Source organism: Lolium rigidum, chromosome 3 (assembly GCF_022539505.1).
Source record: "Lolium rigidum isolate FL_2022 chromosome 3, APGP_CSIRO_Lrig_0.1, whole genome shotgun sequence".
NCBI classification, from domain to species: domain Eukaryota; kingdom Viridiplantae; phylum Streptophyta; class Magnoliopsida; order Poales; family Poaceae; genus Lolium; species Lolium rigidum.
The window spans coordinates 410,447,847-410,473,004 of record NC_061510.1 but is presented as its reverse complement, the minus strand read 5'-3'; the positions used below and the strand labels follow the sequence as shown (position 1 = coordinate 410,473,004).

At 44.5% G+C, this 25,158-nt stretch overlaps 1 protein-coding gene across 1 annotated transcript; it reads right to left on the bottom strand.

Moving 5' to 3' along the window:
• Positions 1-292: 292 nt before the first annotated feature.
• Positions 293-6,337, bottom strand: LOC124697855 (aspartic proteinase 36-like). The gene is made up of 8 exons (XM_047230387.1): positions 6,123-6,337; positions 5,686-5,856; positions 5,361-5,573; positions 2,471-2,678; positions 2,134-2,265; positions 1,938-2,019; positions 1,494-1,565; positions 293-408 (listed from the first exon to the last, which is right to left on the bottom strand). The coding sequence occupies exons 1-8, from the start codon at positions 6,335-6,337 to the stop codon at positions 293-295; spliced, it is 1,209 nt and encodes a 402-aa protein (XP_047086343.1).
• Positions 6,338-25,158: the final 18,821 nt, after the last annotated feature.

Sequence of the window (25,158 nt, the reverse complement as noted above, 5' to 3'; positions counted from 1 at the left end):
ATTACTAGTACAATTGTATCAAACGGTTCAAACAGTAATATGATTACTCAAAGATTTGAAATGTCGCCAACAATCTCGGCATCCATCTGGTTGAATGCCGCCAACAATCTGGCTTTGCACAATACTAGAGCGTGACATGAAAAGCACAAGCGGAACAGTGAGTTTCTACGTACCTACTTTAATATATGCAAGTGTTAATCATGCTGCTAGAGCGTGGAAACTAGGTTGTCATAAATCTTAAGGAAGATTTAGGAGCCCAAGTGATCATTAGACCGTTTACAATAAAGGAGAGCTAAATTCTAAGGAAGCTTCTCCACTCTACTAGCAATGTCATATTGGCATTTGTCAGCTGCAAGTTGCAGTGCTCTCCTTCCTGGTCATCCATCTCGTCCTCGCTACTGGAGCAACCTATACCAAAATGATGAAGGTAACCAACCAGAAAGATCAGTCAACACTCAACACCCATTCAACTGACAACAACTTTTTTTATTGGGGCAATGATATACAGTTCAGTAAAGCCATTCTTGGATTTTCATTATTATGTCGGCCTACATGGTTTGCAGTCTGCTAAGGGACATAATAACAGAAGCAATTTATGCCCCTGACTTTAGATCTAAAGATCCCTACCATTCTGTTAAGTGTTAACATACAGAATTTAGAAGTCCACAGAGGATCCAGACTTTAGATCTAAACATCCCTAACATTCTGTTAAGCTTTTTTTTTACATTATCATTTTAGAAATGTAGATGATGTTTGCACTGCTACAACAGAAATTTATCAGAATAGTGGTACACCATTTCTTATAAATGGTTCTACCTAATAGGCTAATCTCCACCTCAATCCAACATGGTTTCTTTCCCCAATCCAAGTCACTACTGCCTGCAAACTAGCTTTGTTTCTCATCAATCTTGGAAAAAAACTCCATTCTCCTCAACACGACCATCAGTTGTCATAGTTTCTATAGTCCAAATAAACTCTTATATTTTTTTTTATTTTCTTTTATTTATAATGTCCATGGACTGATTTATATTAGACGAATGTGCTTCACAGATGCACGTTAAGCATGAAACAAAAATAATGAAAACTTATAATATCTGGAGCATGTATAGACATATGTATGGTTCACTCTGATTTTTTTTATATATTCAGTAGTATTAAAGGAAGGCTTTTGTAGTAAGAGAAAGGTTAACTGATCCATTAGAAACCTTCACTTTGAATATATAAAAGTACTTGCTATTACTATTTATGATCAATGGACAACTAGGATTGAATATTCATCTTACCTCCTAAGGTAAGTTGGAGCGTATTAAAATATTTATGACACCGACACCAATAGCAACAGAGATGCTGTAGAATAGCGTTGCACGGCGCCCCGGTGACTCACTAGAAACTAACACACTGCTTGTGTTCAGTAGGGAACCTGAAAGAAAGAACTTGCTTGTCATGCTGCGGGAGCAGCAAATTTAAGATGATCGAGAGAAAAATGTGCTTACAGTTATAACTTATCCATCCAATCTGCATCTTCTCGACGTTATAAACAAAAATCTTGTCATGTAACACGAGATCTGTACTAAGATACACCCATTAGTGAACTACAAAACTCTCTAGGCTCCAGAGAAGCGCACCCCAACGCATGCTATATTGAACTACTTACTGTAATTAGTTGCTAGTTCATTGTCGAAGGAGAGATAGTCAGAGAAAGTTTGGATGTTTATAACAAGGTTTACAGAAAGGCATGGATTCAATCAGTCAAAAACCATGATCACTCTCCCAAGAATACAGATGACTTGCAGACTATGCCTACAATAGCTTATGCAATTACTGAGTTTTCATTGAGAAACTTAATTCAAGCCACCAGGACAGAAAAGTAGTCTAAAATTCTAGTAGTAAGATGTGCAGATTATACTAACTAATTTTGTCTATCATTAGATACTAACCTCCGAGTATAGTTGTGTGTTCTAAACCTTGAAGCCACTTGCTATTCTGAAAGCCAACACACAATATATCCTCGACAAAGTCCTGCAAATAATTATGTGATATTATGTTCATTCAATTCCACCCAAAATTTGTCAACCAGATATGTAATTGCCAAGAAAACTGCTGATGGTAGCATCAAAGGACTTTTGTAATTACCGTAGAGAAACCTTGGAGCAAAAGATAGTCCACTGGCCTCATAGTCAATGGAGCACCACCCTCAAAATATAGAGTCACATCTGGAAATTGCGAGAAATTTCTGGAGGAGGAGTGAAAAAAACATTTTGTCAAGCAATTTGAGATTCGAAGGACATGAACTGTTTGATAGCTTGTAAAATACCTGATGGAGGATATGTAACATGTTCTGTCAACCTCTTCATAATAGCGTATATTATCAGGGATGGCGTCATTAATCTGTGGATAGATAATAGGAATCATTACGACTAACAACAACACAACAAAATTAAGGAAGTAACGTAGGCTGATCAACTATTAGTTTATAAACAAGAAGATGGTAAGATGTGTCATATGAAGAACTCACTGCATTAACAATTTGATCGTAGATTCCGTCTGCGAAATATGATAACGTGGTTCCGGAGTCAATGATGGTTCCTCGTGCATTTTGTGCTGTCCACAAAGAAGAATCAATGGGGATATTTTTACCATTGACAGCAATGCTCTTCAAATTCACGTTGTAATGAGGCCTGTATGTTACCATGAAAAGGTGGTTAACATACAGAATTTAGAAAGTTTCACCCGGAATCAATGAGTCAACATTCTATTGCAAAACATTGTTAGTTATATTATTGGCATATGCATATAGGTTAGTCACACGTTTGTATTTAAAAAACATCACTACAAGAAAATAGGCACCTAGAGACGTCATAATTGTGACGCTTTCGTCCTCGTCTTTACATGCAAATCCACCCTCTGAATAAGGACGATTTTCAAGACGTTTAGCAGGTCGTCTCAACGTGACCAGATTCGCCGTTCCCACTTCCATAAAGAAAAACTCAACCCGATCGTGAATCTCCCCGAAATATCTCCGGTCTCATACTCTTTGAAACCTAGCGCCGCCACTAGATGTCCAAGCGGTTCCTTTCCGGCGAACCCTACGCAGCGACTGGCGGCACCTCTTCTCCCCTGGCATGTACAAGATCTCCTCCGCTGGACTCTGCTACACGCTACGCAGAGATCCGATCCTCCACGCTGTCCCAGGCTGCGGGCGGCTTCCTCGTCCGTCCAAGGCTGCTACGCAGAGACCCTCCGCTACCTGCCCTTGGCGACTTGCAGCCAGCCAATTCCATTTAGTCGTGGATCCACAGCCGCAGGTAAGGTCTTGTACTACTAACTTAATCTCAGTCTGTATCTTTCTTCAGCGGAGATTGTGTCTATTTGATTGGTACATCTGTAGTCACACGATTAGCGCTTATAGGATAATGGAAACTGAGCCGTGAAATTACAGGGATGCAATAACGAGATCTAATTTTTTTCAGACAGAAGTGAGGCAACGTATAGAAGTATGTGAGATCGCTTGCAAGGGAGAGATTAGTCAACAGCCGATCTGCAATACAAATAATTAAGTGCATCCAGATAACCAACAACTCAAGCCATACCAGGCCCATCATTCACATTCGCTGAAACCAAGCATACCCAGCATACTTGCTCTGTTAATCCTACATATGCCCATATAGTTTGTAATTTTTTTTTTCATAAGTTGTCTGTTTCTAAATTAGTAGTACGTGTTTTTCAGCCTTAATAACTTGGAAGGTGAACCATAAGTAGAATAACAAGTAATCTGCTAACGTAAAACTATATCTGTATTTTAAGGAGTGCATATGTGAAGTTTATGGGGCCTTCCAAGTACAACATACACAAGTTGTCTATACCTACAGTCTGTTCAAGGAGAAATTTCATCATCTCTTATTGGAGATATAATTTGGATCACTTAAGTAATCGAGACCATTGTGGAAGGCTTATTGATACATTGCTCAGGTCATAAGTAACTTTCATCATTTTTTCCTTAAATTATCCCCGACCAGCGCAACTAACCTTTGTTTCTTGACAGGCTTGAACTAAAATGCATAAGTGGTTCAAGTTGTGCTGCCTAGAAGCGAATTGATAAAGTTCTCAAGATGCATCAGCTGTAATTATTTATGAAAGCCAGTAAGTAATGTGAATATGTAGTTTTGAACTTATAATAAATTCCAGCAAGCTAACTACCATATTATTATATTTTAAACTAATTTTTTCATGATTATTCTTTATTTCATTTTGTTTTTTTACATTTTAACTGAGTTACATTCTTCGCTGCAGAGTGGTGACTATGCTCCCAAGGAAATTACTTTGATGCTAAGAAGGTACATATCTTGGCAATGTTGATGTCCGTAATGCCAGTTGTTTGGGTACCCATCTTCAGTTTGTCAGATTTTAATTTACTTAATGAATATCCTCCGTTAAAAAGATGTCAGTGATATTTTGTGTTCTCTGCAGAATGTTTCTTTGCAGAATTTTGATGAATCGCAGTAAGGACCACAAGGAAAAATTGTACGTGATGTCGTGAAGATGTACATAGAAAGTTTAGAAGATTCCAGCTAGTTAGAAGTACATGACTACAAGTTCTCTTCTCTTCTTCGCCCCCTTTCTATATGAATGTAAATTTTAGTTGTAACGTACAATTTTCTTTGATTAATAAATCTATATCTTTGGAATGCACTACATTTGTCTATTGTGTTGCAAGCCATACGTATTCTCTCCCTTCACTATATGTGGCGATAATTTTGTCATTTTAAAAATAAATCTTTCTCCCATTGGCACGCCTCAAAGCGACTCAAATTTTGGTAGAGACGTGATGCAAGTAGCTTTCCGCTCAGGTCCCACCAACGTCTCTAATGTAGTAGACACGTTTTATAGAGCGTCTCAAATTTTCTAGACACGCTTTCAATTCGTCTCTACGGTCTATGAGACGGTGCATAAGAAGACGCTTATGTGACGTTTTCTGGCAACGACTCTACGACCACCTAGAGACGATATAAAGCGTCCTTAATAGTTAAATAGAACGTCTCCACATGTCTTTTGTGTTGTAGTGCATAGATTTTTCCAATCAAGATTGTATAAATAAATTCACACTTAAATGGGAATTTCGAGATTGTGCGAGTAAGCACACTAACAATTACTTCATGGTACCAGAAGATTATAAATCAATATAAAGCAATCACATTGTGCAAATTCACTGGCCAATTTTACATTCACACCACTAGTCTATGTCCTCTATACTTACCATAAAAGAGGGAACAATAGTATGATACTGAAATATAATAAAACGATCAAGAAGTATGAACTCAAAATTTCTATAACCGAAGTAATTCAAAGAAAAAGAAACTTACTGTGATGGAAGAAGTGGGGTATATACAAATCCAGGGTCCGTGACTTCACCAAGAAGAAGAATGCCACCTCCATTATTTGAACCTTTCAAGCAATGAGAGAACACCCTTGGGGACACCCCTAGAGAATAGAGTTGCGAGATAACCGACACCGCATTTTTCCCGAAACCTATGATTCCATCGGTCTTCATCAGGTCTAACCTTGACATGCTGCATCTGCTTAAAAGAAGTTGTTGCAACGTCACTTAAGTTACTAGTGTTAAGTATCCATTATATGATGCAAAATATGAAATAATAGATGTTGTACCCAAAAAATATAGATGCTGACGGATTGGTGACAGTCTCATTTCCCAAGACTTTCTGGAAATACAAAGCATCCGATACATAAAAACCGGAAGTCTCACTTCCATCAGCATACGTCTGCATGTATCCACATTTGCTGCTCGGAGATCCGGAGATATTGCAGCCCGCATAACCTGTTGCCATAGCATTTTCACACCTATCATCAGAGCAAGATATTATGGACGAAGTTGAAGAAGAATTTGGGTTGTAGGACTTCAACGTGATCTGAAAATTTTTGGAAGAGCTAGGTGGTGGTCAAGCTAAACGTACCCTGGATCTTTTTTCAGTATGCGATATGTACACAGCTAGGCTAGCAAAAGCTGATTACACTCTTGAGAAAAACAGGACTAGCTAGGAGAAGAAGAACTCGATCGGTAGCGGGACAAGGAAATCTTGAAAAATAGTTCGAGAAAACTCACGCACCCGGGCATGCCCCCCATGGAGTACTCGACCACTCCTTTCTTGCTGGAGAGCCGCGTTCTGTCGATCGCCTGCAGGCGCTCCAGGCGCACCCCCGTCAGTGGCAGCGTCCTCTCGAGGGTCAGTGCGGGCGCCGGCGCACGAGGAGCAGCAGCAGCCGCGGCGGCTGCGAGGAGCACAGCCACCGCGAGCACAGCAACTCCATCCGCCGGCCTCATCTCAGATCTGGACTGGAGCGTGAACGCGTGATGGGAGCTGGAGATGCTACGCTATGTCCACCGGCCGTCGTGCACGCATTGCCGTTCTCGGCAAAAATGGCCAGTGCCACCTTTTGCTTTGGATCGAGCCAAGTCGTCCACATAACCCCCTGTAGTTTCACAAAACAATTTATTAACCCCTGAGGTTTGAAACATGAACAACATTTGAAAATAGGCTCTTCCCATTTATTATACTCCTGTGTTTTAAAAACTGTTGAGTATTACCTAAAACATGCAATTTGCATATGGTGTTGAAATTAAAAAATTATTCTGAACTTGAGAAGATGCTTCGCACAAAAATATGATGCAAAGAAGAGAAGCATATATGTGTGATAAATACCTGTTTAATGTTTTAGATACGCTAGCTGTTAGATACCATGGGTTGCGAGTTGCGACTGCCCTTAGTGTCCAATATCTACGGATAGTCGCTATGATATTTCTTGGAACATTTTACTATGGGGGAGTGGAATTAAGGCAAATATCACCTCTACCATGCAGGTCAGTCCCAAAGCCAGGTGGCGTACGTGACGTAGTGGTGGAAGCTGAAACTTGGGCAAGTTTTTATTTCGAAATTTTGCATCAGATTTCAAATATGGTAAAGAGTTAATCTAAATTCACTGAAATAAATATTAAATCTCTGTACATCAGGAAAGATATAGTAGACGTCCATTTTGACTTTTATGCAACAGAAATAAATATGGATGTCTACCTTTTGGCCTTTTAAGTACTAGTAAAACAAAACCAGACATCCATTTTTAGAGAGGGGATGAGAGCCAAACGATGTAGCCTGCGCGCGCGACAGCACGTCGGCGCCGTGCGTGCGCCACCTTACTACTAGGACGTGCACGGCCGCGCTCGCAGCACAGCTAGCCCCCTGTTGGAACTTGGAACGCAACGTCCACGACCGGTCAGTCGAATTCAAGGTTGCCCTTTTGCCTCGTCCCGTCACTCTGTCCAGTACGGTGAGTGTTGTGGCACTCTGCAGTCTGCAGGCAGGGAGGAATGCGTGTGGACTCTTGGCTTAATTGTCCGCGCCGCGCTCTGCAGAAATCCGCGAGAACTCGGCCGGCAATGATCATGGTTGATGACCGTACAGGCTGGGCGCGCGGCTGCCCTTCGTGTTTTTTCTTCGATACAAAATTATCTAAATATTAATTATGAACAAACAGGTTTGTTTGGGGTGGTTCGCGGAAAGAGAAGAAGATACCAACATCGTTGCCAGCGGGGTCCCGCATTTAGCCCGTGACCTTGTAATTTTAGGCAATTTTTTATTCATGTTTTAACCGTTAAATAATTCCAGTAGAAGCCGCAAAAGAGCATATAATCCAAATTAGTATAACAAGATATTTCAAAACCGGCTTTCCCAATATTCCCGAAGTCCAAAAGAATTAGACGCAAATGGAATAACATCTAGTAAATCACACATCTCCAACCATGTCCGTTGCGGGCTTCAAAAGCGAGCTTCTTGTGATGTATGTCATAGTAATTCTTCACGGACTCTTCTTTTTCCGAGCGCTTCCTCTTGTCCGCGCTGGCAAGACTTTGGCTGCCCTCCTAGCTCGCAGCGCCTGGCTCTTCCATCTGCGTTGCTCCCCGTGTCGACAATGATGGGTAAGCTGCTGCCTTCAACTTGCTAGCCATGCGCCATTGCCAGAACTCATCCCATGCCTAGGGGTTTATGCTTTGGTTGGACAAAGGAGGGGATCTTAGCCATACTAAGTGCATCACTAGCAGTGTTCTCAAACCGGTAACCCTCAAAATCAGTTTGAGGGCCGAGAGAACACGAATTTGAAGGCCCAAAATGGTCAGCGTAGATCAGTGCCTCAAACCAACCGTCAAAACAGAGTGTCCCGGTCTTCAAACCCTCAAAACAGGATTTCGACAGTTTCTTCAGAATTTCATACAACAACCAACAATAACAGTTTGCAGCATATAATAATCATTCTACCTATCATAAAACACCAGCAAATAATAGTTTCAAACACACAATAATAAGTCGACTTATTACAACAATGTTTTTTGCAAATTACAATAATAGTTCGAAGCATATAGAACATGAATAAGTATTCGAATCAAATGGAACATGAATCAACTAAAACAAAGGTAGATCATTGGCCACGGCCAAGCAGCTGCCAGTGGTGCTCGACATGATCATCGCGGAGCTGGTTATGAGTGCTGGCATTTTCAATATCCCGATGTGCTTGGAGAAAAGCTTGAAGGCGATCGGGGTTCCTCTCCGCTCGCACTCGGGTACCAACATTGTCATAAAAACATGGCAAGTTTAACCCCCTCTCATCCTCGAGTATCATGTTGTGTAGAATGACACAACACTTCATGATGTTCACAAGGGTTTTCTTGTCCCAAAAACGAGCTGGACCAGGAACGATGGCAAATCTTGCTTGCAAAACACTGAAAGCTCTCTCAATGTCTTTGCAGGCTGCCTCTTGTGCCTTTGTGAAATTAGCTTCTTCTTGATAAGGGTTTTCCTTTCTCCTATTTAATGGACTTCACAAGAGTTACCCACTCACGGTAAATGCCATCGGTGAGATAGTATCCTATTGTGTACTCATTGTCCATGACTTTGTAATTGCAAGTTGGAGCATCACCTGAAGCTAGTCTTGGAAATAAAGGAGAGCTTTGAAGCACATTGATGCCATTGAGTGTAATTGCAAGTTTTGCTTACCTTCGCGGGCGGGGTCGGAGGCCGGGGAGAGCTCATCACGGGCGGGCTCGTCGGCAGCGCGGCGGGGTCAGGGAGGGAGAGGCGGACGGGGGGCGGGCGAGCTCGTGGAAGGAGAGGCGAAGGGGGACGGGTCGAAGGATGTGGGGTCGGAGGAGGACGGCCTCGGTGCTATCGGGCGAGCTCGAGCGGGAGAGGCGAAGGTGGACGGGAGGCGGGGAAGCTCGGGGCGGGAGAGGCGGAGGCGGGGCGGGATCATCGGCGGCGGAGGGACACGCATCGGGGTGGAAGCGACCGAATTGGGGCGTAGGGCGAGGCAGCGGTGGCCGGCGGCGGGGCGAGCTCAGCGGAGGACGAATCGGGGCGGCGGGATGAGCTCGGCGGAGAAAGAATCGGGGCGATGGCGGCGGGCTCGTCGACCAGAGGAGGAGGAAGGAGAGGTTGGGGAAATTTCAGTCCCGCAAGAGCGCGTTGACCAGATTGAAAGGCCCTTCAGTTTTGCCTCTGGACCTGCACTAGTCCAGGTCGAGTGGGGAAATGAGGGTTTAGCCTTCAAATTTTTTTTGAGGGTTAAAGGGTCTAAGGGTTCTGTTCCGCACCTCGTTTCGACCTCAAACCTCAAAAAAGTACTCCCTCCGGACTGAATTAATTGACACGAGTGTTTCAAAGGGAGTAGTATATGCATGCGCTTAGGGCGCGTCGATTAATAAAGACTAGAGGGAGTAGTTATTTTGAAACTTTGACTAGTTTGAAGACACTGCTAGTGATGCTCTAATAGCGGGTAGACTTGACATGTTATCACGTGACAAATAGTATTAGGCACATAACGTTGGATGCTCACAAGTGAACGCAGCGGCTCCATAACTAAGGGAGTTCAGGCAAAACAAAACATTATTGACCTGGAGTTAAGGCAAAATTTGGTTTGGTTTATATTCGCCTGAACAAGGTCTGATAGCAACTGGCTACTCAGCGTTTAGAAAGTCATGTGTTACACGCAGCTTGAACACGCCGCAAGAAACTGGCGGTCAGGCACTCTGCAGCCTGGAGGAATGGAGGGAGGCATGCGCTGACTCTTCTTCGCTTGTCTGCGGGAACTCGGGTGGTGTTGGGTCTTTGGCGCGGGTGGCCAGCAATGATGATGCTTGAGGCTCAATCAGTCAATCACCCTCCAACCGCGCGCCCGTAACGTCGCACATGATGCTTACTACTGTAGCAGTATATGCTACAAAGAACCCCTGTGTTCCGACCAAAAGCAAAACGAAGCTCGCGTTGGCTGGGCGATCGTGCATCGACCGGATTCCAACCATGTTCCGCGAACCAAGACCATGTCTAGCAGGCCCCTTACTTTTCTGCCCCATATTTCGCTGCTTTTTCGCCCCGTATAAAAAAAATGGTCGATCATACACCGTTTCGTCTAGCAGAACCCGTATTTCGCCCCGTATTTTCAAAAATTAAAACCCCGAGAAGTTCATCTTCATTGATCATACTACGGATCATACATACATTGCGATCATACCTACATCTACCCTACATCTATTCGTCAAGGATGACGAAGGGGATGAACGCGATGGAGGCCGCCTCCTCCTGCGCCTCCCGCGCCTCGAACTCCTGGACGGCGGCGATGGCCGCCGCCTCCTCCTCTGCCTCCGCCCGAGCCTTCTCGGCGGCATCCTTCTCGGATTCGGCCACCGCACGCCGGAAGGCCGCCTCCTCCTCTGCTGCCTCCTCTTCCTCCTCGCCGCCTCCGCTTCCTCCGCCGCTGGTGCTGCCGATGGTCGCCGCCCATGCCGCCTTGGACGCGCGGTCGCGCTGCCACTCGGCGAGCCACTGCTTGAAGGCTCCGCCGCTCATCGGCTTGAGCGGCGGGTCTTGTCGGTACCACCGCCCACCCGCGGCGAACTCCCGGAGAGAATCCGGCACGTACAGCGCGCCGGCGTACCGGCACGTACACACGGCGGCTCCCGGCGGCGGATCTCTTGCACTTGAGCCGCCACGCCTCCTCAACGGTGTCCGGCGAGCGGGATCGCTTCGATCCGCTCGCCGGCGAGGCACTACTGCGGCGGCGGGCGTCCATGCCGGAGCGGGGGTGGAATGCGGCGCGGGGTAGTGAGGAATTGCTCGCCGGAGCTAACTAAGGAGGCGGCGGCGCACGGCGGAGCTAGGGTTGCGAGTAAGGGGTTAACCCCTCACTCGCACCTGCGCCCAGTGTAAGTAGGGGGCGACGGGGCTGATTTCCTGGGCCTCGTATTCCGCCGAAACGGGCCGGCCCGAATACGGGGCCTGCTAGACGGCCCATATCGCGCCTGCCCCGTATCCCGCCGGAATTTTACGGGGTGGGCGGGTTATACGGGGCCTGTTAGACATGCTCTAAGAGCATCTCCACTCGTTCGCGCTCCCCACGCCCAAATCCGGCGAAATTTTCCTCCGGATTGGAGGAAAATTTGGCCTGGCGAGTGCCGAAGTTCCAGCCGTCCCCCCGGCAGGACATCCCCAACCTCGGCTATTTGACATATTTCAAACAAATGCGACATAAAATTTGACAAGTTCGGCGAACAAGAGTCAGATAATTGCTGAAACAAATTCGGCAAAAATTAGTACAATGTTCAACAAGTGTTGAAACAAATGAAGCACACAATTTCACAAGTTTTGAAACAAATTAAGACAGACAGACTAGTTGGCGTCGGCGTTGGCGTTGCCTCGGAGCGTCCATATGTGCTCCACCAGATCATCTTGCAGTTGTTGATGCGTTGTAAAGTCTCGAATCTCTTGGCACATAGCAATGAAGGCGGCCCATGATGTCGGCACCTGGTGATTAGGTTGTGCAAGAGGACCCTCTCTCTCATATGGTGCTTCTTACTCAGCCAGAGGAACCGGATGTTTTCTCTCATTTTCAATAATCATATTGTGTAAGCACACACAACAGTTCATCACCTCCCACATCTAATCTTTGGACCAAGTCATAGCGGGGAACCGGACGACAGCAAATCTCTGCTGGAGGACACCAAATGCACGCTCGACGTCTTTTCGGCAAGGTTCTTGTTTCTTGACAAACTCGGAAAGTTTGGGGGTGCTAGGTTTCGAGATAGTGTTGACAAATGTTGCCCACTTTGGATAGATACCATCTGCAAGGTAGTATCCTTTGTTGTAGTGTCGACCATTGATCACATAGTTCACCGGGGGAGCATGACCCTCAACAAGCTTGGAAAAGATCGGGGAGCAGTTTAGGACGTTGATGTCATTGTTGGAACCAGGCATACCAAAGAAAGAGTGCCAAATCCAGGGATCATGGGTAGCCACTGCTTCAAGTATCACAGTGCAGCCATTTTTGTGACCCTTGTACATTCTCTACCACGCAAACGGACAATTCTTCCATTTCCAATGCATGCAGTCAATGCTTCCAAGCATCCATGGAAAACCCCTAGCTTCATTTGTTGCAAGGATCCTCTGAGTGTCTTCGACAGTGGGTGATCTCAAGTAAAAGTCCCCGAACACTGCTATGACAGCCCTGCAGAACCGGTAGAAACAATCGAGGGCGGTGGACTCCGCCATCCGAAGATAGTCATTTGCACCATCACCGGGAGCTCCATACGCCAGCATCCTCATAGCCACTGTGCACTTCTGCAGTGACGAAAATCCAACCAAGCCAGTGCAATCCGCCTTGCATCTGAAGTAGGGGTCAAAGTCTCGGATGGTATACACAATTTGCATAAATAGCTTTCTGCTCATCCTGAAACGACGCATGAAAACAGTCTCACTGTGCAATGGATTGTCGGCAAAGTAGTCGGCGTACAACATGCAGTAGCCCTTCATTCGCTGTCTCGGCTTGCACTTCCGGCGACCTGGTGCCGATCCACCACGTCGACCAGTTGCCACCCCGGCATACAGGCTTGATAAGAAACTGAGGATCATCATGTGCTCCTCGTCTTGGGCGGCGGCTGCCATCTATTCTCGCATAAGCTCGACGAACATCTGCTCCTCCTCTTCGTCCGAGTTCATGGCCGGCGAGGCAAATGGACGAACACCTGACGGGCGTGGTCGAGACAAGCCGAACCGCGAACGACGAGGAGTAGGCCGTCGTCGGAAAACAGGCAGGCGGAGGAGCAGCCAGATACGCCGTCGTCGAAATACGGCGGAATATAGGCAGGTGGGGAAGGAGGGACGGCGGAATCTGGGCAACAAGCCGGCGGGGTGGTGCCGGCAGCGAGAGAGATACGAGGGGTGGGGGGATTTTGAGCGAGGTGGTGGTGGGGTTCGTGTGTCGAGTCGCCGATAGATCGGGCCCTTCCCCGCTTTTCACTCGTTTGGACTTCCCGATAGCTCCCCGGGGGACCGGGGATGGCGTGGGCTCGCCGGATGGATGAAGGGCCAAATCCGAACGAAAACGAGAAACCGGAGGTGCGACTGGGTCAAATTTCACCGTCCGGATGTAAAAAACGTCGCTCGGGGCCTCGTCTGGGAGACGAGTGGGGATGCTCTAAAAGCTGGATAGCCACTTGGCAGGTTATAGAAAAAGGAAAGAGTTAGGTTGACACATACTATTCACAGTAGCGCCTAGCGTACGTGCATGTGTGCTTGCGAGGAATTAAACCTTGTTCTGTTATATGTAGACCTCTCACGGACATATATTCAATTTGAAAAAAAATGAGGCAAAAGTTTTGGTTTTTTATATAAGGGTGGGCAAACAAGGAGGTGTAGCCCAGCTCGAAAGGGAAAGAGGGAAAACGTGCTGCCCTAGGATAAATTTCGAGACGGCTAAATTCCACAACTGCCTCCTTTCTTGTCTTTGATTCTTTTCATGAGCGGTGACATCATTGAGAATTTTTTGTTCAAAACACTAGCACTCTCTCGTTCCAAATTTGCCAAGAATTAAAGTGTGATGTCAGCCCTAAGCCATTTTAGTGAGGAAGTGGGCGTTGGCGCAATAGGATGTGCCAACATTGAAGCACCGTGGGGCGGCCGGATCCGATGCTGAGTAGCAGGTGAGGGCATGAAAGATAGGGAACCGAGGCCATCCAAATTCTCCTGAAGTACCAACAGTTGAAGAGAATGCGCCTCGTCGTCTCAGGGCACACTTGCAAAGCTGGCTGGGTGGTTGATGTGGTCACCCCCTCTTGTTCAAAGGGTCTAAAGTTCAAAGCATGTTCTGGACCGCTAGCCACAAAAAGAAACAACATTTGGCAGGGGCCTAAATCTTCCACACATACTTCTCGAATGAATAACCGGAGGAGCCCTAGGACTTGCGTCTTGTAAGCCTAGTCGGCCGAACATCAAACACTTATCGCGAGGGTCGAGATGATGGAGTCCTCCATACCAGGTGAGAGCTTGATGTCTGAGAGGAGGCCCCAAAGTTTTGAATTAACTACTCAGTGTTGAAGTTATCGATACACGTCTCAGATATCCATTTGAGGTTGCAAAGGCTCACGGACCAAATATTTCTTGCATTGGCCAGGATGGGTGATTCAGGTTCGACCCCTTCTCTAATGGAGGGGGGAGGGGATTTCAATATTTTAAGAAGACTAGTAAAAACGTCTGTGTGTTGCATCGGAGAAAAAATTGCGTATATTCCTTATTTCATGGGCACGATTGCACTGTTGATGAGCTTCACCGGTCACGTGGAACTGAAAATGTGGGTGAGCGCCGCCACCATGAATCCCAGTTGGTACTCCATGTAGCTACTCTTTGTGTCGCCGGCAGCCGTTATCCCCTCATGGTCGCTCAGGCGGTGGCATATGAGCTAGTGGCACTGCAAGAAAAGTACGAACGGATTTATCAGATCCCCTCATGGTCCCTCCGGTGGTGGCATAGGAGCTAATGGCACGACAAGAAACAATATGAAAGGATTTATCAGTTCTACAAATACATTGAATTAGTTTCACTGAACTCAGTAACAAAAGTTCTAGTCGAAGAAGTTTAAAGAATTGAATCAAAAATAAAATGTTTTCCTCACTTCTTATAACTTTTCTATTTGATAATATAGAGTACGGTTAACTGAGATGATTGACTGAAGAAATCCTTAAATGACATGCGCTCCTTCTAGACCAGAGTCTGTATCCCTTTTTCGAAAAAAAAAAGACCAGAGTCTGTATATGTCGTTGCTCAATCAATTAAGCTAAGTGTATGTAGGTGTTGGCCTTTTGTAGGTCACGTTTCAAGTATTTCAGCTGATATTTTCCTCAATTCCCTTGATGATCTTGATGTCAGGCTGCAAAAGACACCCCACACGAAGCCAAGCCAACCCAACCCTGTGTCTCAACTCTCATGCCGCTCAGTTTTGCTTCGTGATGCAGCTCCGGACAAAAGAGCTGCCGGACGGATCGAGCACGATTCCATCTTCCGCAGTTGGTTTTATCTAAAGGCTGGTCATAGTGGTAAGTATCATGTAGTAGTATCATGTAAATAATACTACTATATAATATTATCTTAATAGTGGATAGTATCATGGAGTAGTATCATAGTCATGCTATATTTATTGTTTTATAAAATTTCAATAAAAATTTATGTAAAGATTTGTTAGCATAAACTTTTCTCGTTGTTTGCTATGATATGATATCTACCTATGTTACTATAATCTTCTCTCTCCTCCTTAATTAGCTGCCACATCAGCATTTTTGTGAGACCAATGTGCATGATATTAGCTATGATACTAGCACTATGGCTAGCCTAATAGGAAACATGTCCGTGTGTTGCATCGGGAGAAAGCAATATCTATAAATGCATAGAAACATTAAATCATCTTCCTTGAACTATGGTTCCTCCTTGAGTGTACGTCGGATTTCCAGCAGTTGCACCACACTACAATTTAGCCACATCAATATTTCAAGCATCTTGATTATTGTGAACTTCTTTGTCACCTTAAAGTTAGAAACATTCTTACAACAAATGCATTAATTCGAAACAATAGATTATCAGAAGCCGGGGCAAGAACTTGACCTAAAATAATCATTAAACTTCAAGATATATATACGTAAAATTCTTTATAACGCTCTGAAATAAGGAGTCTATAAATTAAATTTGAAACCAAAGATAGTTACTATACAATGCAGAGTTGCAAGTGCACAAGCTACTAAGTCCTCTTTAACATGCATGAGACCCTTCTAAAAAGGTGAATCAGCCGGTTTAACCTCTACTTGTGCTAGTGTTTTATTTTTAAGGTATTTGTTACATAAGAGCTGCTGCCACATACCCTCCTCTGAAAGAAGTTTATACAGCCATTTGCTTAGTAAACATTTTTTATTTAATTACAATACCTCAATCCCCAACCCACCTTGATCCTTCGGTGTACACAATTTTTTTCCATTTAGATAATCTATATTTCTTCTTGTGTTCATCAGATTGCCAGAAAAAATTTGATCTATAATAGTCCAAACTCTTCCTCACCCCAATTGGGATTTTCAAGAAGGAGAACATAAATATAGGAAGACTTGTAAGAACCGAATTAATCAGAACCAACCTATCACCATAAGACAACAATTTACTACGCCAGCACCCCAATTTGGAGGCAAACCGAATTTCAATAGGGTTCCACTCCGTATTCCGCAATATCATATAATGTACCGGAATCCCCAAGTACTTTAAACGTAAGGTTCCAGACTCACACCCAAAAATGTGTCTATATTGGTCCTCCAGCCTTACCAAAGGCAAAATTTTCACTCTTGTGAAAGTTAATTTTTAGACCCGATAGTTGTTCGAAAAATGCACAGTGTTAGTTTCATATTAACAGCCTTAGCAATATCATGTTCCAAAAAAAATTTGTATCATCCGCATATTGTAAAATGGAGATTCCCCCGTCAATCAGATGAGGCAACAAACTCCCCACTTTACCTTCATCCTTAGCACTAGCAATAAGAATCGCTAACATATCAGCGACAATGTTAAAAAGAATTGGGGATAAAGGGTCTCCCTGGCGTAATCCTTTCCTAGTTTCAAAATTATGCCCAATAACAATCGTTAACTCTTATACCAACACTCCCACCTTACACAAATTGCTTTATTCTATCGCACCAAATAGGATCAAATCCCTTCATACGTAGAACTTGTTGCAGAAAGGGCCATTTAACCTTATCATACGACTTTCCAAAGTCAATTCTAAAACTCACCCATCGAGTTTCCTTCTATGCATTTCATGTATTGTCTCATGGAGAACTACCACTCCTTCTAGAATGTGTCTTCCAGGGATAAACGCCGTCTGTGTAGGTCTAATCACTTTTTGAGTTACCTCAGAAATACGGTTTGTCGCCACTTTAGTAAATATTTTAAAACTCACATTGAGCAAACATATTAGCCTATATTGTTGAATCTCAGTTCCATTATCCTTTTTAGGCAGTAAAGTAATCACCCCAAAATTCAGCTTATACAGAGGCAAATCCCCTTTCTGAAAACTCTCAAATAAAGCTATCAGATCATCTTTAATAACCCCCCAAAAATGTTGGTAAAACTCCGCAGGGAAGCCATCTAGTCCAGGTGATTTATTATGTTCCATCTGAAAAATAGCATCATGAACCTCCTCCATCGAGAAGTTCGCAATTAACGCTTGATTCTCCTCCGCCGACAATTGCGGGATATCTTCAGTTCTGTCTTCATCCAAGGAGACCGAACTAGGCTCTGGATTACCAAATAACTTTTTATAATACTCCGAAATGTCTACCCTTAGATTATTATCCCCGACAATGGTACCCTCATCTTGTTCAAGTTGATAAATTTACTTTTTTCTATATTTACCATTAGCTATGAGGTGAAAATATTTGGTATTATCGTCCCTTCCTGGATGCACTTTACTTTAGCCCTTTACGCCCACTTAATCTCTTCCTCTCGTCGGAGCTTATTTGGATTTTCATTGGCTTGTTTTAACTCATTGCGCTCCACAAGTGATAGCGGCATCGTTTCCGCCTTAATATCCAACGTGTCTATAATGTTCAAAAGCCGTTCCTTCTCCCTCTTGTATTTTCCACTTAAATTCTTTGCGCAACCACGTAAAAATCGGCGCAAATGCCTAATCTTATTTTTCCAAGTTTGAATCGGAGTTTTTCCATTGGGGCCAGCCGCCCATTCAGTTGCAATCAGCTCATAAAACCCCTCTTGTTCAAACCAAGCCAACTCAAACAAGAAACACGGCTTATTACCTACATGTGCCTGAATCCCCGCATGAATCAAAAGAGGAGTGTGGTCAGATCCAGAGCGAGTCAAAGCCCGGACAATGACCAAAGAGAATTTCTGTTCCCATTCGACACTGGCAAGCACCCTATCCAATTTTTCGTATGTAGGAGTTTCTCTTCTACTTGCTTAGGTAAATTGTCGCCTGATACGTCTCCAACGTATCTATAATTTCTTATGTTCCATGCTAGTTTTATGACAATACCTACATGTTTTATTCATACTTTATATCGTTTTGATGCATTTTCCGGTACTAACCTATTAACAAGATGCCGAAGCGCTAGTTCCTGTTTTCTGCTGTTTTTGGTTTCAGAAATCTTACACAGGAAATATTCTCGAAATTGGACGAAATTAATGCCCACGATCTTATATTTCACGGAAGCTTCCAGAGCACCGAAGAGGGGCCAGAGGGGAGCCAAGGGGGCCCCACCCCACAAGGCGGCGCGGCCAAGGGAGGGGGGGTGCCCCCCTATGGTGTGGGTCCCCTGGGACCCCTCCGAGGCTGCCCTTCCACCTATAAAGTCTTCCCGACGCGAAAACCCTAAAAAGATAAGCCACGGGACAGAAGTCTCTGTTCCGGCACGCCGCCGGGACGGGGAATTGCCCCCGGAATCCATCTCCATCGACACCACCGCCATCTTCATCACCGTTGCTGTCGCCCATGATGAGGAGGGAGTAGTTCTCCCTCGAGGCTGAGGGCTCTACCGGTAGCTATGTGGTTAATCTCTCTCTCATGTACCTCAATACAATGATCTCATGAGATGCTTTACATGATTGAGATCCATATGATGAGCTTTGTATCACTATTAATATATGTGCTACTCTAGTGATGTTATTAAAGTAGTCTATTCCTCCTTCATGATGTAAAGGTGACGGTGTGTGCATCATGTAGTACTTGGCGTAGGTTATGATTGTAATCTCTTGTAGATTATGGAGTTAACTATTACTATGAGAGTATTGATGCGATCTATTCCCCCTTTCATAGCTATTGGTGACGGTGTGTATGCTATGTTAGTACTCGGTCTAAATTGCAACGGTCTATTATGCTCTAGAGGTTACTTAAATATGAACTCCGAATGTTGTGGAGCTTGTTTACTCCGGCGTGAGGGAGCTCTTGTAGCCCTACACAATGAATGGTATTTGTTATCAAACAAGAGAGTGTATGTAGCACAAGTGAGGAGAAGTTATTTATTTGTTATGTGATCAATGTTGAGAGTGTCCACTAGTGAAAGTATGATCCCTAGGCCTTGTTTCCAAACACTGCAAACATCGCTTATTTACTGTTTTACTGCATCTTTACTTCCTGCAATATTACCACCATCTATACCACCTGTGTTTTACTATCTCTTCGCCGAACTAGTGCACCTATACATCTGACAAGTGTATTGGGTGTGTTGGGGACACAAGAGACTTGTTGTATCTTAATTGTAGGGTTGCTTGAGAGGGATATCTCTGACCTCTACCTCCCTGAGTTTGATAAACCTTGGGTGATTCACTTAAGGAAAACTTGCTGCTGTTCTACAAACCTCTGCTCTTGGAGGCCCAACACTGTCTACAGGAATAGAAGCGTGCATAGACATGAAGCTATTTTCTGGCGCCGTTGCCGGGGAGGTAAGGTAAAATGTATTCACATCCTCCGACTACTAAGCTATTTCCTAGCACTGTTGCCGGTGTGTGAGTGCTCGAAGGTATTTCCTTTAGATCCTGCAATTATATCTTTTTGTTTCTTGTTTTTATTTTCACTAGTTAGGCTTAATGGAAAACAACAAAAATATTAGAGATCTTTATAGTATTTATCTTGAGTTAGGACATGAGGTGTTTGAAGAGAAAATTAAAAAACCTATGGAACTTTATATGCATGCTAATGGCAATGTTATTAGTATGAATGCTTTGAACACCATTGTTGCTAATGATATGGAAAATTCTAAGCTTGGGGAAGCTGGTTTTGATGAGCATGATATTTTTAGTCCCCCAAGCATGGAGGAAAAATTTACTTTGATGATACTTTACCTCCTATATATGATGATTACAATGATGACTATCATATTTTCAGTCCACCTACTATTGAGGAGAAAATTAATTGGGATTTCTATTTTCGTGCCCCTGGTTCGTTAGTTGTACTCAGTTTTCCCCAGTCCCTTAGTTTTTCCTCAGTTTTCCCCTCCTCTAGTTTGAAACACGCACAAGTGCTGGAACGGCCGGTAGCCGTCGGGTCAGAGGCCTTGACCGTTAGTCTGACCGGGTGGGGCCGCACAGGGGCAGCTCCTCCCTGACCGTCTCGTGCTGACGGGTAGGGTCAGGAGACACGTCGGAGCAGCCATCCATCTATCGCTGACGTGTGGGCCGTTTTATTTCATGATTTTATACGTGGTGCTGCCAATGACAAATGGGGCCGCTCTATAGGGCTGCCGCAGCCAATGACCAGTGGGGTCGTATATTTTTCAGTAAAAGACATATATTGCCGCTCTGTGGGGCTGCCGCAGCCAATGACCAGTGGGGTCGTCTATTTATTTAGGGAAACTCATATATTGCCGCTCTGTGGGTCCTCCGTAGCCAATGACCAGTGGGGTCGTATATTTTTCAGTAAAAGATATATATTGCCGCTCTGTGGGGCTGCCGCAGCCAATGACCAGTGGGGTCGTCTATTTATTTAGGGAAACTCATATATTGCCGCTCTGTGGGGCCTCCGTAGCCAATGACCAGTGGGGTCGTCTATTTTTCAGGAAAAGACATATATTGCTGCTCTGTGGGGCTGCCGCAGCCAATGACCAGTGGGGTCGTCTATTTATTTAGAGAAACTCATATATTGCCGCTCCGTGGGGCCTCCGCAGCCAATGACCGAGTGGGGTCGTCTATTTTTCAGGAAAAGACATATATTGCCGCTCCGTAGGGCTGCCGCAGCCAATGACCGAGTGGGGTCGTCTATTTATTTAGAGAGAAAAAATCATATATTGCCGCTCCGATATATGTCTTTAGAGAATATCATAGAGAGAAGCAACAAGTTCGCTAATTAATTATTCTTAAGCTAGACCGGAGAACCGCTGGCAGCTCGTTCCCCACCGTCGGACGGAGCAGCCATCGCCGGCGCCTCGTCGCGCCGCCGGCTCCGTCCCCCGGCGGCGTCGGACGAACTGCGGCGCTGCACGTCAACCACGGCTCCAGCACTTGTTTCGTCCGCACGCATTGTACCCACCGCAGGAAAGTCCGCCGCAAGCCGATCCGCCGCCCACGACGACCGGGATTTGTTCCGCGCACCAATTGGTAGACCTCCGCTTCTGCCTCCCCCGCCCCCTAATCGATTCGGTTCCCGTAATTTATTGGAGTTTGCAGGTACGAAATAGTCCTCAATGTCTCGTCGTAGCGGGTACACCGGCGAGGGTGGGGATTCGATCATGTCGTGGCCACGTTCTACTTCTCCTACCTCGTCGGAAGTGCGGGTATATAGCTTCAGCTCTCTGTACTACCGTTGAATCTGAAGTTCCGCCATGGCCTGTTGGGGTGATTTCAGTTGTTCTTTTTTCCATTATTGTTACAGTTATCCAGGCAAGCCGATGATCCATGGTACATTGCATACCAAGATGAATCAACCCAGTGGTGTAGCCAGAGGATGGATTTGGAGGAGAAGGTGGCCAATTTAGGTGATGAATTGGCCCATAAAAACCTGATGATATTCGAGCTGAAGCGTATTGTGGAGGAAGAAAAGAAGAATTCAGAGCTTATTCGCAAGGAGAAGTTGAGAGTTGAGACAGATCTTGCCGTATTTGATCAAGTGGTAGAAAATCTAGAACATGAACGTAAAGTGATGGGAGAGGAGAAAAGTATATTCATCTGTGCAGTTTTATTAGGTGTCATCCCTGTCCTAGCAGTTATGTGGTTCTGGTAGACGATTTAGTATAGAATTGTTATCAAGTTGGGATAGAATTCAAATCATACATACGGATGTATGATGACCCACAAGTATAGGGGATCGCAACAGTCTTCGAGGGAAGTATTACCCAATTTATTGATTCGACACAAGGGGAGACAAAGAATACTTGTAAGCCTTAACAGCGGAGTTGTCAATTCAGCTGCACTTGGAAACAGACTTGCTCGCAAGAGTTTATCAGTAGTAACAGTTTTATAGCAAGTAGAAATAGTGAAATAACAGCAGCGGTGAAATAAAGACAGCAGTAGTGATTATAGTAAACAGCAGGATTAAAATACTGTAGGCACAGGGACGGATTAACGGGCGTTGCATGGATGAGAGAAACTCATGTAACAATCAAAGCAGGGGCATTTGCGAGATAATAATAAAACGGTATCCAAGTACTAATCAATCAATAGGCATGTGTTCCATATATAGTCGTACGTGCTCGCAATGAGAAACTTGCACAACATCTTTTGTCCTACCAGCCGGTGGCAGCCGGGCCTCTAGGGAAACTACTGGAAATTAAGGTACTCCTTTTAATAGAGTACCGGAGCAAAGCATTACACTCCGTGAACACATGTGATCCTCACATCACTACCATTCCCTCCGGTTGTCCCAATTTCTGTCACTTCGGGGCCATTGGTTCCGGACAGCGACATGTGTATACAACTTGCAGGTAAGATCATAAACAACGAATATCTTCATGAATCAATAACATGTTCAGATCTGAGATCATGGCACTCGGGCCCTAGTGACAAGCATTAAGCATAACAAGTTGCAACAATATCATAAAAGTGACATCTACGGATACTAGGCACTATGCCCTAACAATCTTATGACTATTACATGACCAATATCATCCAATCCCTACCATCCCCTTCAGCCTACAGCGGGGGAATTACTCACACATGGATGGGGGAAACATGGCTGGTCGATGGAGAGGCGTTGGCGGTGATGGCGGTGAAGATCTCCTCCAATTCCCCGTCCCGGCGGAGTGCCAGAACGGAGACTTCTGGCTCCCGCGACGGAGTTTCGCGATGTGGCGGCTCTCTGGAGGGTTTCTGGCGACTTCGACTTCTCTCCGTGCGTTTTTAGGTCGAACCCGATAAATAGTCCGAAGGGGGGCGTCGGAGGCCAGCCGAGGGGGCCACACCATAGGGCCGCGTGGGCCCCCCCTAGGCCGCGCCGCCTTATGGTGTGGGGCCCTCGGGCCTCCACCTCTCTTGCCCTTCTGGCTCCGTCAGTATTCTGGTAAAATAGGGCCTTCTGCATAAATTCCGAGGATTTTCCCGAAAGTTGGATTTCTGCACAAAAACGAGACACCGGAGCGAGTTCTGCTGAAAACAGCGGTAGTCCGTGTTAGTTGTATCCAAAATACACAAATTAGAGGCAAAACAATAGCAAAAGTGTTCGGGAAAGTAGATACGTTTTGGACGTATCAACTCCCCAAGCTTAGCTTATTGCTTGTCCTCAAGCAATTCAATTAACAACTGAGCGATAAAAGAACTTTCACGAACACATTTGCTCATATGATGTAAATATTCTCATGCTATGGCTAATACTTAAGCAGTTCATAATGAGACACATGCAAATAAGATCATCCAACAGTTATGTCAATCATGGAGAGGTACCAACAATTAATAATAAGCATCATGAATCATGTATATAAGCAGGATTGCAATGTTCATAAGAGAATATGATAAAGTGGTATCTCGCTTGCTCGTATTTGATCGGCAAAACATAAATGCCGAGGCACCTCTTGAGTTCATAGAAAGACTAGAAGTAGTGATTGTCAAAGATAAAAGCATCAAAGTTATACCACAATCAATCATATTTTGAGACAAGCATATTATACTAAGAATGACAGTTGTGCTCTCAAGATAGTGCTCAAAGAAAGAATGGAGACACAACATAAAAGTAAAAGATTGACCCTTCGAAGAGGGAAGCAGGGATTAACATGCGCTAGAGCTTTTCATTTGTAAAGCAGGAGTAAAATTATTTTGAGAAGTGTTTGTTGTTGTCAACGAATGGTAATGGGTACACTAACTACCTCATCAACCGGACTCACAAGAGCGGCTCCCATTTTATTTATTTTTGGGTGGCACTCCTTCCAACCTTTCTTTCACAAACCATGGCTAACCGAATCCTCGGGTGCCTGCCAACAATCACATACCATGAAGGAGTGCCTTTTTATTTAAGTTTTATTATGATGATGACACTCCCCCCAACCCTTGCTTACACAAGCCATGGCTAACCGAATCCTTCGGGTGCCGTCCAACAATCACAAACCATGGAGGAGTGTCTATTTAAGTTAATTAATTTGGGACTGGGGAATCCCATTGCCAGCTCTTTTTGCAAAATTATTGGATAAGCGGATGTGCCACTAGTCCATATGAGAGTCCGTCAAAAGTAAATGACAAGGTTGAAAGCTAAACACCACATACTTCCTCATGAGCTATGAAACATTAACACAAATTGAGAAGCATTTTGAAGGTTTTAAAGGTAGCGCATGAGAATTTACTTGGAATGGTTTGAAATGCCATGCATAGGTATTTATGGTGGACACTTTGGAACAACTTGGTTTTCAGGTGTTTGGAAGCACGAGCGGCGTCCCCGCTCGGTACAAGTGAAGGCTAGCAAAAGACTGGGGAGCGACAAATCAAGTGAGCAGTAACTGTCATAATCATGCTTGCGGCAAAATAAGTTAACGGAGGCATAAAAGTGATGCAAGAACTCTGAAGCAATATAAATCATCGCGGCTTAATTGACTTTTTGTTCAGTCATATGCATGCGTGAGCATGTGCCAAGTCGATATAAATGAATTATTCAGAGGAGGATGCCACAATGCCATACTTACTTATGAATAAAACAATGCAAGCGAACATCCATGACATGCTACTCATATTAATAAATTGGAGCTAAACATGAGAGATCATGAACTACTAGACTTTCTCAAATAACATATACCTCACATGAACCAACTAAGCATGCTCATATGGATGAGTATATGTACAAAAATGAAAACAAATAGAGTTCATACCAGCC